This window comes from Trachemys scripta, chromosome 3 (assembly GCF_013100865.1).
Source record: "Trachemys scripta elegans isolate TJP31775 chromosome 3, CAS_Tse_1.0, whole genome shotgun sequence".
Classification (NCBI taxonomy): Eukaryota; Metazoa; Chordata; order Testudines; family Emydidae; genus Trachemys; species Trachemys scripta.
Genome location: NC_048300.1, coordinates 116,383,274 through 116,400,460, shown reverse-complemented (window position 1 = coordinate 116,400,460; position 17,187 = coordinate 116,383,274). Strand labels below are relative to the sequence as shown.

Here is a 17,187-nt window from a genome sequence, read left to right as displayed (position 1 = left end):
ACCTAGCTCTTTTTAGGAGGTGTGACAAACTTATCCCATCCTATCTAGGAACTTGTTAATACTAGATTCAAATTCCAAGGATCAACCAAATTTATGGGAGAAGGCTTGGGAGCTTACTCTCAATCACCTCTAGCTGAAGGTTTTACTTATGGAGGCCATTCCTACTCAGATTTCTGAGTTGTAGACCCTGCTTATTTATTGCTATATTCAACAAATGCCAGTTGGTACTTAATGCTTGACCCACATTTCTAGTGAACTGCTTAACTTTTGCTTCTGTCTGCCTTTCTCAAAGCTCTATAATCATCTGAGGAGGTTACATACCCTGATATTGAGAGAGATAAAAGCTGTGACTCACTCCTATGTCATATGGAAAGTCAAATGGTCTGTTAGTGGCTCTTATGTTTTTTCTCTGACGTGAGCCATTTTGGGTCAATTAAATATACAAGGAGCTATGTTATGAACTTGCTAATGTTCCTTGTGCCTGAATGTCTTGGTACTCACTTAGCTAGGGAGAGAAGATAGTTGCAATGGCACGTATAGAGCATGTCTTTGTCTGACATCCCTATATTATCTTGATATTTCATCAAGAGCAGAGGTGGGATTCAGGAGTGAGTTTAAGAGAGCCTTTATTCGTAGCTGCGTAAGTTCAATCAGTGTATTGTCTATTTGTAATGGTCTATCCTAGCTCTTCATTTAACTTACCTGGTTTGTCCCTCTTCTCTCCTGCTCCTTCCACCTCCCATGAACCCTTGCACATACTTCTGTCACTTTTCTTTTCTCCCTTTGCTTCCAGGGACAATAAGGCCTACTGCCTTATCTCCTTCCCTGGACGCTTCAGTCCTGCTGGTAGCTCCAATCCCTACAAAATACTTCTGTATCCTCTTAAATAGTGTCTCTCTGACAGCTATTTTCTTCTATTCAACACCAACCATGGAGCTTGACTAGAGTGCCAATGCCATGTGACAACCTGCTGTGTGGGATGCAAGCAAGTACTCCATTTGCCAGTTTTGAAGAGTCTTTCATAGAGAACTCAGCAGTGATTTTTTTTTCTTTAAGCCTTACCTATTTGAACCAGATTACAAGTTAGTCCATTTATCAGAATTATTAACTCTTGAAGTCTGTCAGAATGATTATATTTAGCTTTTCTAAAAAAAATTTATTGGCATTGGGAGAGGGGTTGGAAATAAATTGGGGAAAGCATGGTACTATGTTTCCTCTCATTCTTGGTTGAAGCTTTTTAGAAAAGCTTCAATAAGACTATCTAGTGTGGTAGTCAGATAGTTTTCATCAAATATTTAACAGGCTAACCTTCCCCTTAAGAAAAGCCCAGCCAGGAATAATAAGCTAGAAGGGAGAGATCACTGAGCTTGCTGCTGCTGTTTGCTTGCCATACTTGTTTGTTGTCACTGTTATGTCTCCAAGTATAATTCTTGTTTCCAAAACACAAGTGCTTACCCTAGCAAAAATTGCACAAAATAACTTTCTGTTTAGGAAATGTGTACAGTGTGACTATTGGTTGTTTATAAACAAAGTCCATTCTGAAAAATACATGAAAGATTTTAAACCTGGTTGAGGCAGAAGATTTGCCGTTGACTAAATTTGCTTACAGTTGTGTCAAAGTATCTTTTCCTGTATAAGAAATAAGCCTAAAATACCAGCGTTTTATATATTTCTAAATAGCTTCTATTCAGTGCAGCCTATATTATCACCAAACTGGCTGTGACTGCTACAGCAGTTTCTCTTCAGATCGTATAAATCTTTTGCCTTTTATTAAAGATTTCCTATGTTGCTAAAACTATTCTGATCTCTTGCCACAGAAAGCGAACGTGCTGACACTGAAGTCATGAGTTTTAAAACTCAACTATGGAAAATGGCAAACAGGAAGCCGGAGGATATTCCATACATGGAATATATGTTGCTTACGTATATCTTAATACGTTGTGCACTGGGAAATATTTAAAAAATGCATAAACATTTTCAAATTGTCTTTAGTTAAATAAAACTACCTTAATCGTGCTGGATGCAAAAGGAAAAAAGTTATAAGAATTTGCCAAAAAGTTTTGCATTTAATACTGACTGGCTTAATAAACAAAGGGAGTACTATTTAGAAACAGTTCAGTAACTATAGTTGAATAGCTCAAAACTTCAGAACTAGTAGATCTGATCCTCATACCTTTTTTTTTTAAACCCCATGCATTAGAAGGAAAAACAAACAAGTTTTCTTGCTTTCCCAGTTGGTTTCTTAAGTTTGAATGAACTAGTCCTCAAACTGAACTAGTTGAATAAAATGAAGAGAATATTTTCTCTGCACCTGCAGAAGAAGCTATTGATGTCAAAAACTGGCTTAGCATTCCAACAAAGTCTAGATCTGGGTGCTTAGCCAGTGACTTCACCAGTGATCTGACTTTCTTTACAACTTCAGCAGCAAACAAAACAAGTATTCAAGTGATACTTAATTTAGACAGTTTTAATGGATTATAGTAAATTTAGGCCTAAACATACATTGTCGTAATTTCAAAATTAATTCTAAATGTTTGTTTTTTTTACAAAGCAATGTATTTAAATCAGTTTAAAGAAAAAATATTTCTGCCTTGATTTGGGTTCAGTTTCAAGCTCCAAATTTGGAACTGGAAGTTCCCAAGATAGAGCCGCCCCTCTCTCCTCCCCAAATTACATGACATAAAAATTTAGGTTTTTTTGCATGCACCTGGGTCAAACTGTGGCTTTGAGAACATGTCTACGCTACAAGTGCTAGAGCTCCAGCTATGCCGTTTCAGCACCATATTCACTACAGCGATGGAAGGAGTTTTTTCCATTACAATAGTAAATCCATCCCCCTGAGAGGCTGTAGGTAGGTAGGTTAAGGGAACAATTCTTCTGTCAACCTAGCTCCATTTCCAGTGGGGGTTGAGTTGACTTAAGTGTCACATAGCCATCAATTTATCACAGCCCTCAAGAACTAGATCAGCCTAATGTTTAGGTGTAGACTAGGCCTGGTCCTCTTCAAATATATATCACCCACTTTGAGCTGGTGTCCCACACTTGCTGCCCCTTTAAGGAAGCAATATTTTAAAGGGTGTGAAAGATTTGGGGGATATGATGGTCACCTTATTCCATTTTTACTTGGTGAACACCATTTGATGGTAACCTCTGGTGTGACTTTAAGAATTCATTCTCTCAGGCTATGTATACACTACAGCTTATTTCACTCTGGTGTGAATAAACTACCCCCTGAGTGACATAAGTTACACCGACATAAGTGCCAGTGTGCAAAGCGCTGTGTTGGCTGGAGAGCTTCTCCTGCCATAGCTTCTGCCGGTTGCAGAGGTGGCTTTATTATGCCAACAGAAAGCTCTCTCCTGTTGGCAGAGTGTCTTCACCAGCAGCACTGCAGGGGTGCCGCTGCATGTGTAGACAAGCTCTAATAGGAACTTGACAGTGAGTACAGAGACTGTCTGGGAAGCTGTCACAGAGCAAGCAAAGGCCGTCAATAGTGAATGGCTCTCCCCTGGTGGAACAATGAGGTTGCTAGTGGCAGGGCCATTGACTTTGAATTACATTTGTGCCCTGAAGTCAGTGGGATGTTGAAGCATAGAAATTCCTCTGTGGAGGAGCATGGACAGAACAGGTGCCAGAGGCATTTTAAGGAAAATGCTCCATAAGGGAAGGAAGCTAATTCAGTAGCAGAAACAGGACCAATTTGGAGAGAGTGGAGATAAGGACTTTACCTTCCCTGAGGATGCTGATCTCACTGCCTTTTGTGAAGGCTTGGGTTTGATCAGACAAAGGCCTGGTCTACACTAAATAGTTAGATAAACCCAGCTACATTGTACAGGGGTGTGAAAAATCTACCACCTTCCCTGCAGAGACATAATTAGGCTGACCTAACCTGTGGTAGACAGTGCAAGGTCGTTGGAATTCTTTCATTGGCCTTGCCTCTTCGGGAGGTGGATTACATACTCTGAAGGAGAGCCCCCTTCTGCCAGCGTAGATAGTGTCTATGCTGAAGTGCTGTAGCTGTGCTGCCGTAGCATTTCTGATGTGGACAGTGCCTCAGGGAAAGCGTTCAGGAGTTTGTTTTTTCCATAGATCTGTAACACTCTCACCTTTGAGCTGTGTGTGTGGTGGTTTTTTTTTTTAGGAATTCATTTGCTAAGCCTGTATTTCCTTACTTTTACTTCCATACCCTTTTTGAAGGGTGCAGCTACACAACCAGAGCTCCTGCAGCCAACTAGACTGTGGGGGGGGACATATGTCAAAATAACAGTCTTCAGAGGGCCAGGAACTGGCTTCAGGATCTAAGCAGTCAGACTACATGGTCCTACTACTTGAGAAGGTTGTCAGACCTTGCATCAGCACCTGAGTGCTCTGGAGCATAGGCGTGTGCAGCACATTTCATTAGGGTGTGCACCCAGGGAGCCCCGCCCTGCCTCCATCCACTCCCTCCTGGGACCCCTGACCCTAACTGCCCCCCACACCCCGACCCCCAAGACTCCCACGCCTATCCAACCGCTCCCTACCCCCAGACAGACCTCTGGGACTCCCACGCCTAGCCAACAGCTCCCCGCCCCCTGACAGGACCCCCAGAACTCCCAACCCATACAACCCTCCCTGTCTGCCCCAACCCATCTCCATAGCCCTGCCTCCTGACAGCCTCCCCCGAACTCCCAACTCATCTAACCTCCCCCAGCAACTTGTCCCCAGACCACTCCCTCCAGAGACAACCCTCCCTGCTCCCTGACTGCCCCCACCCCTTATCTGCCCCAGCCCCCTTACTATGAGGCTCCTAGCAGCATGTTTGGCTCCGCGCAGAGCCAGACACGCTGCCCCATGGGAGTAGGCAGCCCCATCCCTCAGAATGCTGCGCACGTGACGGCATGGCTCCGGATGAGCGGGGAGCGTTTCTCCCTCCCTGCAGAGCCAAACACTGCCCCGTGGGAGCATGCAGTCCCGGCCCCCGGAGCGCTGTGTGCGTGGTGACATGGCTCAAGGGGCGGGGGGGAGGGGCTGGCGACTTGCTGCGCTTGGCCGGGTGCTCTGGCCTGGAAGCGCGGACCCCGCGGCTTGTCGCACTGGGAGAGTTGGGCCATTTACCCACCCCTGCATTAGGGTGTGCCTGGGCATGCCCCGTGCGCATGCCTATGCTCTGGAGCAAACCAGAGCTAGGAGCAGAGATCAGTCATTTCCCAGAAACAGTAAGCTTAGCAGCAGGTGGGATTCAGTGGTTGGATCCCTTTGCAACAGAGGAAATGCCTGTTCAGAGAGTGGTACTGGACCATTTTGTGACAAAAGGTATTAAGAGTAAAAGTTGGATCTACAATGTGGCTCTAGCAAAACTGCTGAACCAGAGAAAATCACTTGCACACTTGCAACAGAGCCAGCCAGTTTTACTTGCATGCCAGGGTGTTTGCAAACATCAGAATAAGTAGGCCGCTCAAGGTGACATTCTGTGACCACTGAACCCGAACAGCAGCCATGTACTGTGAGTTCAAGTCCTATCCATGGCAGCATCCTGAGAATGTTTTGTGCACATTACTGGCTTCTAAAACATTCATATCAAACTCCAAATATTCCCCCTCCCATAAACTGTAATAAAAAAATCAAGCACTGCACAAATTACAACGAATATTTTTTAAGTTCTGTTGCTTTGGTTAAAGCATCATTTTTGTAGGCTTTTTCCACCCCTCTTAAAATGAAACTCCTGCTTTAAGCTTGTGTTAGTGCTATTACCTGCCAGTGCATTGATGTCACATAAAGGGCTGTGGTAGAGCTTGTGGTACAAATGTAACTTTAGCACCCTTGTGGTCCAGATGGAGTCTACTCTGCAGACACCTCTAGCCAAGAAAAGGCATGCGCAGGAACGCAGCAGTGACCGTCCCTTCCACAACAGGGGCACCTGTACTAACACCCCCCAGAGTAAACACCCATGGGAAGACTACAATGAATATAGAAAAGGGAAATATTTGTTTAGAGGGATGAAAGGAGAAAAACAACGGGGGTGGGGGAGAGGGGAGATGATGGGGAGCAGTAAAACAGGGTTGCATTTAACACAAGGCCCCACCAAGCAATGTTCAGGAGTCCTGGGCAAAGTTCCATCCAAGGGTGAGTCTTGAGTGCTCCTGGTCATCTTTGGAGTTAGCAAAGTTTCCCCAACAAACCTCTCTGGTGTCCTCTTCTGCTCTCTGCAAAGCCACACAGAGCAACAACCTCCCCACTTAACAAGCTAACAGCCTCCTTCCTTATTCCCTTTGCAAAGTCACAAACCCCAGGAATCATGGCCCCATGGCTTAGTGACAGCAAGGTGTTTCCAGGAAGACTTTGTGCACCTTTACGACTAGCACCACTTTCACTTTTGAATTCACTGTTTAAAAAAAAATTGGTTAATTCACAGTTAAGAGTGACCAGCCATGTCTTGTACCCTTCCAGAACATCAAGCACATGTATGGTTAAACCTTAAAATACCAGGATATAAAGCATTAAGGTACCTACCAGATCCACACTGGAACTGAAACCCTGCCCTCTGAGTGAAGCCCCTTTCCACGCTGACAGACAACATAGCACACTATCTTTCCAGATGATACGGGGCCAAAATATATGGGTATGGTAGGAACACCTCTGTCCTCACTAAGGCAAACTCTGCATTTAGAACAGACTTAGTGAACAAAACTGGCTATGCCTAGCCTGTACTTAATCTATTCTGCAAAAACATCAGCATTCCAATTGTTACTGTTCCTTGACCTTTATCTTAGTCTCTCGAGAAGATTGCCTGCACTTACTTCCCCCTTGAAGTGTACTCTCCTATGGTTTCAGAGTTCTACAAAACCCCACAGCAAGAATTGGCTGTTGTGCTTTTCAGCTCGTGCAACCTACATAACTCAGCACAGAAATGAAGGGTTCGTGATCTCTTTGGATGTAGATGTACTTCTCATACTGCAGTGTGAACTGGTAAACTGCTGCAAGGATTACTTGCAGCAGTCCCTAACGCAATGAAGATCAGTTGGAGTGCATGCAGATGAAGGAAAGAATACAATTCTGTAGGGCATACCACATTACATAAAATGGTATGCTTACTTCATCATTCCTTAGGTATGTGTGCTTATTGTAGAGTAGCCCTGGCTGAAACATACTTTCAGTATATTCCCTGTGGCTCTTGCCAGCTCCTAGGAGCAGAATTAAAGTGGGCTGAGGTTGGTGTGTTCTTAAACCTCTGAAAACCAAGAAATGAAGTAAATCTATGAGGCACTGGTGGTCAACTTTAAGTACTAATGAAGTTTTGAGCAGTGAATTTTTGTAATAAAATGAGCAGTATTATTCTCCTAAGTGTCAAATAATGAGTTGATCCCAATATGCTGTAATAAATATAGGCCTGTACTGTCAGTTTTGGCTATGAAATCTGACTGTAAAAGTTATAATTGTTCATGTTGCCTCTAACATTCATCTGCCCTAGCTACACTTCTCATAACTTAGTCTACAGTGTATTTTACAAACATTGATTCTTGTAAAGCTGTTAAGAACATGTAAGAGGTTATGCTGTGCACCGTCGCTTTACAGCTGAGCTTGCCATGCACTATTTACCTAGAGAAGTCCTGATGCAAAGTTTAATTTGTCTTAGGCCACAGAGGGAGCTGGTGCAAGGCTAGCATTAGAACATGTATCAGAGGGGTAGCCGTGTTAGTCTGAATCTGTAAAAAGCAACAGAGGGTCCTGTGGCACCTTTGAGACTAACAGAAGTACTGGGAGCATAAGCTTTCGTGGGTAAGAACCTCACTTCTTCAGATGCAAGTAATGGAAATCTCCAGAGGCAGGTATATATCAGTGTGGAGTTAACGAGGTTAGTTCACACTGATATATACCTGCCTCTGGAGATTTCCATTACTTGCATCTGAAGAAGTGAGGTTCTTACCCACGAAAGCTTATGCTCCCAGTACTTCTGTTAGTCTCAAAGGTGCCACAGGACCATTAGAACATGGGAATTCCTTGCTTCTGCTTGTTTGTACATCTTCTCTATCTCTAATTGCATCTGACATGTAAATGTAAATTGGTCATAGAATTAGAGCATTCTAGCAGTGAAGTGACAGTGTTCTACTTTTTAAAGAACTATCAGATGTCATTGCGTAGTGGTTCAGCTATGCCAAGAACAATAGCAGCATACACCAGATCTAAAGTTGTGTATAGTTAATTTTCTCTTCCAAGGTCGTCATGAAGCTAGATTTATGTAGTATCATCTGCTTCAGTTACTTATTAATCTTGTCGAGTCTAGTTTAAAGCTAGTGTTTACTGCCTGTTTCTTTCTATTTTCACAACATTCTTTCTGAAAAAGTGGAAACTGAAGTGACTTACGTTTTGTTATGGGTTTTTTAAGGAATCTTCAAGAGGAATAACGCAAGGCTGATGGATGAAATTTTAAAACAGCAGCAGGAACTCTTGGGTCTAGATTGCTCCAAATATACAGTGGAATTTGCAAATCAAGACAAAACAGACCAAGGTAGGATTGTGGTAATGAGCGCCCTAAGAAAACTAAGTGGTTTGTTCATTGAGGGTTATGTATCGTCCTATATGTACAATTCACCCTCTCACTGCTACCTACCCCCTCTTTTCTTCTCCTCTTTCTTTCTTAGCCCCTCATTAAAGTGGATGACAATGTTTATAACCTTCCTGGGCTAGTGTTGGTTTTGTGGCAGTTGCTCAAAGGATCCTGTTATCTAAGGCAGTGGCTCTTAACCTGTCCAGACTACTGTACCCCTTTCAGTAGTCTTTGTCTTGGGTACCCCCAAGTTTCACCTCACTTAAAAACAACTTGCTTATAAAATCAGACATAAAAAGACAAGTGTCACAGCACACTATTACTGAAAAATTGCATACTAGCTCATTTTTACCATATAATTATAAAACAATTAGAATATATATATTGTACTTACTTTTCAGTGTATAATATATAGAACAGTATAAACAAGTCATTGTATGAAACTTCTGTTTGTACAGACTTTGCTAGTGCTTTTTATATACCTGTTGTTGTAAAATTAGGCAAACTAGACCTCTGCATACCCATAGGGGTACACGTTTCACTGGTTGAGAACCACTGGTCTAAGGGGCATATTGTCCTCATAATCTGTGTGAGAATTATTAGTGGAAGAAAAGACTCTTAAATTTAAATGTCCATAGTTGTGCTAACACTTCACAGTTAGCTGTAGAAATGAGGGGGATGCTTCCCAATAGAAAATGCAGAATAAGCTCATTTCATAGGGGAGAGGTCACCTGCATATTCACTCCTGCTTGGGTGGTTTGTGGTGTTTTTTTTTTTTTTTTTGTTTTTTTTTTTTTTTTTTTGCATGCTGGCCAACCTCCTCTCTTTATGTGAAATTAACTAGTTCTGGGTAGGAGAGGGATGTCAGAGCAAGCATTGCCATGATGGTAGCAGTGTGCACAGTACCCCTAGGAGGGGAAAAGGGAAGAGTGAACAGAAGCTCTTCCACTGCTGCGTGCAACAGTAGCTTCCTCATGAAGCATGCGGGGACCCAGGCAGGAAGGGCAGGAATGTCTACAGTAAGGTTACTTTTGCAATTTAGCATACACAAACAAATCTAGTGAATGTTTCCTGTTCCACAATTAACAGGAAGACGCTAGGAATCAGTTCTTCTGACTCAGCTAACTAGCTTCAGAGTAGTAGCCGTGTTAGTCTGTATCAGCAAAAACAACGAGGAGTCTTTGTGGCACCTTAGAGACTAACAGATTTATTTGGGCATAAGCTTTCATAGAACCCACTTCATCAGATGCATGGAGTGGAAAATACAGTAGCAGGTATATATACATAGACTGACCTCCCCCCCCCCCCTCCCCACCACACACACACACTTGGTAAGGCAACTCCCATCTTTTCATGTACTAACAAGACAATTCAATTAACAGTAGAATACCAAGGGGGGGGGAATGAGGGTGGCCCATTTCAAACAGTTGACAAGAAGGTGTGAGTAACAGTGGGGGGGAAATTAGTTTTTGTAATGACCCATCCACTCCGAGTCTTTATTCAGGCCTAATTTGATAGTGTCCAGTTTGCAAATTAATTCCAGTTCTGCAGTTTCACGTTGGAGGTTTGGCCAATGTACATGGCAGAGGGGCATTGCTAGCCACCCTCATTACCACTACAAAAGTGATTTTTCCTCTCTTGGTATTCTACTGTTAATTGAATTGTTTCATTAGACTGTTGGATTTGTTAGTCTCTAAGATGCCCCAAGGACTCCTCCTTGTTTTAGCTAACTAGCTGACATGGCTAAAGATATTTGCTTTCTTGATAAGATAGAGACCTCCATGTGTAAGGGGGACAGCCTGTAACTGAAGGCCTCAGTATATAAACTTCTCTGCAAGTGTTTTTAAGGCACTGGATAAGATGCTGCAAAGTGCAACTGGCTGATGGGGTATATAACATTGATATTCTAACAATATAGTGCCAGACAAACAATACTACTGTGCTCATCAAGGAATGCATTTGTAAAGACAAATGCTCTACTTGTAAGCACTGCTACTTGCCAAACGGAGATTGTTACTTTAAAAGTACTATCATCAAGTTGTATCCTATTGTGAATGTGAGGGACCCAATAATTTTAAAATTAGTCTTTTACTGCTTGAGTCATTCAGTTCTGTACACTCACAGGGTTCTCTCACCAGATTTACAGTACTGCTTTAGATGATTTCCTGAGAGAAGGGATACATTCCTTTTAATGTGCCAGCCGGCATCTGCCCCAGAAGTTTCTATTTATTGGCAGTTCTTCGGGAAAAATAAATTTTAAAGTTTTTTTTCATTTCCTCAACTGCAAGAATTCTGGGGTGAATTTCTATGTCTTATGTGCCATATAACATTAATAAAGTACACATTCAACGGGGATTCCTTGGATTTCCAGGGTGCAAGACTGTCTTGTTGCCTATCTCCTCTTCCAGTAGTGAAGACATGCTAACAATGAGTATCATGTTCCTCTTGTCCCCATGCATCTAGATGCTTCTGCTTCTCACCTGCTCCCTTTATCTATTCCTCTCTTGGTAGACAGCATGGCAAAGTCTTGCTGGTGATTTTGGTTTTAGACTGCAGCATCCGTTTTCTCTCTCTTTTCAGTGTAATATTTGTATTGAGTAACATTCAGAGACCCCGCTGTGCTAGGCAACGTATAGGCATGTTATCTAAGCCCTGAGCTACACTACAGAGTTAGGTTGATTTAAGCTGCCTTATGTCGACCTAACTCTAAATATCTACACTAAAATTCAGTTCCCACTGATATCACTCGGCCACTACGCTGACTAACTTCACCTCTGCAAGAGGTTGATGTAGTTAGGTCGACACAGTGTCAGTATAGACATTGTGTTGCTTACATCAACTGTTGCTGCCTTTCAGAAGCCATCCCACAATGCCCCACGCCAGCAGTTAAATTGGTGCAAGTTCTCCTGGTGAGGATGTGTACTGTGGACACAAGGAGCACAGTGTGGACATGCAAAAGCCATTTAATTACTGCAGTGGCTAATAGTCAACGTAACTTAGGTAGACTTAATTTTGTAGGGTAGACTTGCTGTAAGTATCATTGGCTGAATTCTTTTGTCTCGGCTTCCTCATGTAGGGCAGGCTCTTAGCTGTAAGAGTTTTGGCTCTTTGATGCCAAGGTAGGTCAGCCTCATTTAGGCCAGCTGCCAGTCCCTTTGTCCTCTCAAACAATAGTAATTGTGACATCAGGGGGAGCTGCTGAGTGTTCAGCACTTCCGAAAATGAGGCCACTTATTTGTGTCTAAACATACGCTTATTTAAGAGCTTAATTTTAGGCATCCATTTTTAAAAATATCTTGGTCCAAGTCATTAAAGTATCTTTAGAGATCAGATAATTCTTCTTCGAGTAGATGCAGACATCTATTCCACTTAGATGAGTGCATACCAGAGCTGGAGACTTTTCCCTACCATTACCCATAGAGGGGCCACACTTGTGGCTGTGACCCTTCTCCTAGCTATAAGAGGTGGCAGTGTTTGCTTTGTTTCAGAGAGGCCCACCTTAAAAGAGCACTGTTTGGATCTGTAAATCATTTTTAAAAAGGAGACTCAGGTGACATTATACCTTGGGTGCTGCCTGAGGCAGTTTTTGAACAGGCCATGCTGTCTGATCCCGTACCGAGGCCTTTCTCAGGCCAAAGCTCACCCTCGGGGTTGGAGGGCACTGCTGCCCCTTGTTCCAGTGCAGACACCTCATCAAAGAGAGAGAAGAGCTGTTCTCCATTGGCTCCGAGGAAGAGGTCTCATAAGACTAATCAGGACCACTCCAAGTCTTGGGTGACTGCTCTGCCTCCCCCAGGAAAAGCGCAGACTGGCACGGAGCTGGTTCTGGTGCGCAGGATGACACAAGTACCTCTGACCCTTCCCCGGCACCGAGTGGGGAGGGCAGAAACCCTGTACTGTTGACTCTGGCCTCCAGGCACCCCTTGAGTCCAGTACTGCTGAGGGAGATGCCAGTGTCGACTCTAAGTTGTCTGTATCAGGCAGCTACAGACTTCCTCTGCCTTTCATTCTGAATCTAACCGTTGGTCTAGGGCTATCCCACCTATAGTCCCTCCAATGGAGCAAGCTGCTGAACCTCCGTGTCTGTCGCCATTGCATCCAGACCTTCCTCTTCCTGTGGTGGGGATGGAGCCTGTACCGCAATTGGGGCATGGGACTTCAGCACTGGGGACCCTCTTCGGCCCCACTGCATTTGACGCTGCAAGTGCTCTCATGATGGCTCTCACCACCCTTGACGTTGACGCATTCGGGCGCTCTGGTACTGATGTTTGCACCAGGACTGACACTGCCCATGGCACCAGCATGCTCAACAGAGATGATACTGTCTTCATCGCAGATTCCCTCCTCGTTCTGGGTGATGGATAAATCGGACCGCCTGTTGGCTCCCTTGTGCGTCACTCTACCCATGTTGCTGAGATTCTAGGGCTTTGATTCCAAGTCGGAGTTATCATCTTTCTATTCCACATAACCTGAGGAACTCAAGGGACTGCCAATGGACCAGTTTGGCTCCCAGGGTTTGTGTGTGCCCGGTGGCAGGGACCGTGGTCATTGGCCCGGCCCCTACTGGCCACCAATGCCCTACACATCAGTGGCCTTGGACTCAGTGGGATGTTTCTTGTTCACCGATCCTGCTTTTCATCCTGGTTGAAGCCGAAGCCAAAGCCATGCCAGGTCGCCAATGGTGGCTTCAGATCAGCTGCAGGCCCAGGCATTGGCGTTCTGCCTCCCTGCGGAATTGCTGGAGTCCTCCCTTCTGGGTATATCTTCCCAGGAGCAAAAGCTTATTTTGGCTCAGCCAGGACCTTCATCCTCATTGCTGGACAATGCCGTGCTGCTTGGTTTGTCCTCCCCTTCTATCCTGGAGAACTTGAAGAGGGACCAGGACCTTTTACTCCACATAGCCACATCCCTTGGTATCCAGTCAGAGTTCCTCCAAGAGAACATGCATAAACTGGCCATTTTACACCCTGCTGTCCCTGGAAGAATGGCCCTCCCGGTCAATGATGCACTCCTCGAGCCAGTGACAGCCCTGTGGAGAACACCAGCCTTGGTACTGCTGATGGTGAAATGCATGGAAGAGCACTACTTTGTTCCCATGCAGGTATTTGAAGGGTTCTATTCCCACCCGGCCCCGAATTTCCTGGTCATAATGGTGGTTAATGACAGGGCCTGGCAGGGTACATTCAAGTCTACCACCCAAAGATGGACTCCAAGCAGTTGAATATGCTGGGCAGGAAGATCTATACCCTATTGTCTGTACAGATGAGGATAGCTAATTAACAAGCTTTGCTGGCCAAGTATGATTTCTTCAGTTGTCAGCCATGGCTAAATTTGAGGACCAGTTGCCCAGGGGGTCATGTGAGGAGTTCCAGGCATTTGTTGCAGTAGGCTGTTTGGTGGCCAAAACTTCACTTTTGATTTTACCTTGGCCAGGGTCATGGCCTCTGTGGTAACTATAAGGAGGGATTCCTGGTTGCAAAATCTCTGGGATTGCTCTGGACATCCAGCAAGCCATTGAACTTGCCCTTTGACGGGTGAGTCTTATTTTCCAACAAGACAGATGACACTGTGCACTCCTTCAAGGATTCCAGGGCTACCTTGGGAGTGTACACGTCTTATTCTATAAACAGTCTCTGGGTGTCTTACCCTTAATCATGGGGACTGCTTTCTTCTTATGAAGAAATTGAAATCAGATGTTGGGGACAAGAGGTACTGGGGCACCGGCGATGGTCTCAGACTGAGACTTATCTGTATGTTTCAAGAGATGCAGTTTTGAGAGGTAGGGGAATTGAAATCTGCCTTGTGCTAAAGAGTACGAGTCCAGCCAAGCGATAGTTGTAATCCTGTTTCTCTTAAGGTTCAAATGTGTATATTCTGCAGCAGCCTGTATTGGAATAGCTGTGCTGGTCCCATCTTATTTCTGGGTGCTTCTGCAAAACTCCAGGCTCTCCTTTGCACTGAAGAACCTGGACATCCTTGAAAGCAGCTCAAAACAAGGAGAGCCAGCACTATTGGCAAGTGCTCCGTAGTCCGTGACTAAGTCTGAGAACCTAAATAATAAACATGGTGTGTTACACACAATACAAAGCCTATTTAATGATTCCGAGCTGTATTCCTTGTTCTTTGGGTAAATGCATTGGATGCAAGTAGTCAGTTGAGGCCCACTACAAAGCTTGCCCCTCATGAATGAACTTGTGACTGAATATCTTTCTTCACTCCTCGGACAAGAAATGTGGAATGTGTATCTCCTTTCAAAAATGGGCCATAAGTACATCAACTAGTAAGAAGCTTGTGTATTTTAGCATGGGTGCCCTGCCTTCATCTCTTCCATTTACTTAGTCTAGTGATATAGACTAAAAACTGGTGGTTGTCTTCCCTAGGAGCCTCATAACCCTTGTGTCTGTCTGTCTGTCTTCATTTTTCTGTTTATAGCCTTTTCAAAGACTCCTGTCAAGCAGTTACTTGCAGCCAAATACTTTAAGAAACTCATAATACATTTATAATTTTAAAGATCCAGTCTGCCTTTCACCCATGTCCCATTATGCTGTGTCTGGAATTGTCACATCCTGCCTCCTGTTTTGTTCTTTGTGCTGCTCCCTTGTTTTTGTCCTTTCTTTCATTTGTCTCACCCTTCTGTTTTTTTTTAATTGGTATGCTTTCCATTTTTCACTTGTTTGCTACTCCATTTGGAGCCCAGGTGATCCCTCCATTCTCTCCCCTGCCCCACTCCCCAGTGCCATAGCCATCTGGCAGAGTGCTTCCAGTAGTCATATGCAGCAAGAGCCAATGCAGCCTTCTGGAGTGGCCTTGTGCTCCAGCCCCACAGGTTGGAAACTGGCCTGAGACTAATGACACTTAAACTAAATTTATAAGTGGTAGGCTTTTAGGTACTTACAAGATCCCTGTAAGATGTCCTAAGGTCGAACTGCAGGAAATACAAAGTTAAGGTAACAAACCTGGAAACTATCAACACCATAAACTTTTAAAAAGATGTAGTTGTGATATACATATTCGTACACTGTGTAGAAATGCTTAATCCATTGCTTCTTAAAATGTGAGATTTCAAGATGTGCACACTTTGTTATTGATATAAGAACTTGCATCCCTGTCCCTGTTCTCTGAAGAGTTCGTCAACCTAGAACTGTAAACAAATAACCTTTCTTGCAAAAGTTTGCTTGCTTTTAAAACAACTTTGTGCTTTGTACTTGCAGTTTTAAATTGCCAATCTACATTGAAGGTGCTGTCCCCAGAAGATGGAAAGGCAGACATAGTGAGAGCAGCTCAGAACTTTTGCCAGTTGGTAGCACAACAGCAAAGAAAATATACAGACCTGGATGTGAATGTTTTAAACAACTTACTAAATAGTAAGTATTCTATTGTGCCTGGGGCAGGGGGGAATACTATGTGCTAACAAGTCAATTTGTAACAGGCATATTTGGATCAGAATGGCATTGGATTTACATCTGGATTTGATCTCCTGCTCGGCATTGATGACCATTTTAGAACTTTTGCCCATATCCTGAAAATTTTTTAGTGTTTTTCAGCCTAAACTATTTCCCAAATTTGAGAATAATTTGAGCTCCTCCTCCCCGCCCCCAAAGGTGTGTTTTGGCAAAATTTGTATTAGTCAAAAAAATTTCAACAAGTTCTGTTCCATTTGAAGATGCTGCTGCTAAACTGTTTTGCAGACCACTCTGAAAACCTATCTCACTGGCTTCCTTTCACTTTCTGCATCAGTTTCTTCTATGCCTTCAAAGCTCGATTTAACTCCTCCCCTCCAAGTCTTCCTCCTATCTGTGTTCTGTATAGCCTCTCCAACACCAGTCTTCATATCTTAGTGTGTTTTTATGGGATTCTCAAACAACTTCCTTCTGAAGGAAGGAGAGAAGTTCAACTGAGTCAGCTGAATGTATTAAAGCCTGTCTTCACATTCAAATTAACTTGAATTATCTACACTCAGGCTAATGCCAACCTACCTCAAGTGAGAGCAGCCAAACTACAGAATAATATGATGCAGAATGTGAATTTTTGTTAACTTTTAACTTAACTAGAACTTGGAAACTAAACTTTTTTTGAAACTAAGAAAATTCAAGCTTTACTCTTGAATTGTGCTGAAAAATTGGTGTAGATGCACAATTGCTTTTATGGACAAAAGACAGGTTTGACTTTTAGGGCCAAACAGAATACTCTTACTGACAACATCATAATACCACTGACATAAATTAGAGTTAAATCATTTGTTGTCTAGGAATTAAGTTTGTGTACATATCTGAAATTAAAAAAATTACAGGTAGGGCTTAATTATCTCTAACACAAGCACTATAAAAATCAGGGATTTCAGAATTACGTTTAGTTATTTGAATGCTAAGAGATTAGGTTAAATTTAAGAAATCTAAACATGTTAAGGTAGCAAAATGTACAGTTAAGGTACTTAATTCTCCCCTGTAATGACACAAAGAGGGAATGCGGAAATGGAAAAATCAGTTGAATCTATGCCTGCAAGTACAGATGTCGTGATCAGAATTGTTTGGTTACTGCATGGCATTATTACAGGGCAGAGTTAAAACTAAGGAGAGAACTTCCTTGATTTCTATATTGCTGTGTCCTATACTGACTTAAATGTCCTTCCTAGAGTACATGGATGAACTGAGCTCAGTGACTGC

At 43.3% G+C, this 17,187-nt stretch overlaps 1 protein-coding gene across 1 annotated transcript in view; it reads left to right on the top strand.

The window, feature by feature from the left end:
- Window positions 1-17,187, top strand: part of NUS1 (NUS1 dehydrodolichyl diphosphate synthase subunit) — a 32,854-nt gene that overhangs the window by 10,490 nt on the left and 5,177 nt on the right. Inside the window, exons 2-3 of the mRNA XM_034765798.1 lie at window positions 8,363-8,485; window positions 15,736-15,888. Coding sequence (XP_034621689.1) covers window positions 8,363-8,485; window positions 15,736-15,888 — 276 coding nt within the window. The remainder of the gene's footprint in view (window positions 1-8,362; window positions 8,486-15,735; window positions 15,889-17,187) is intronic.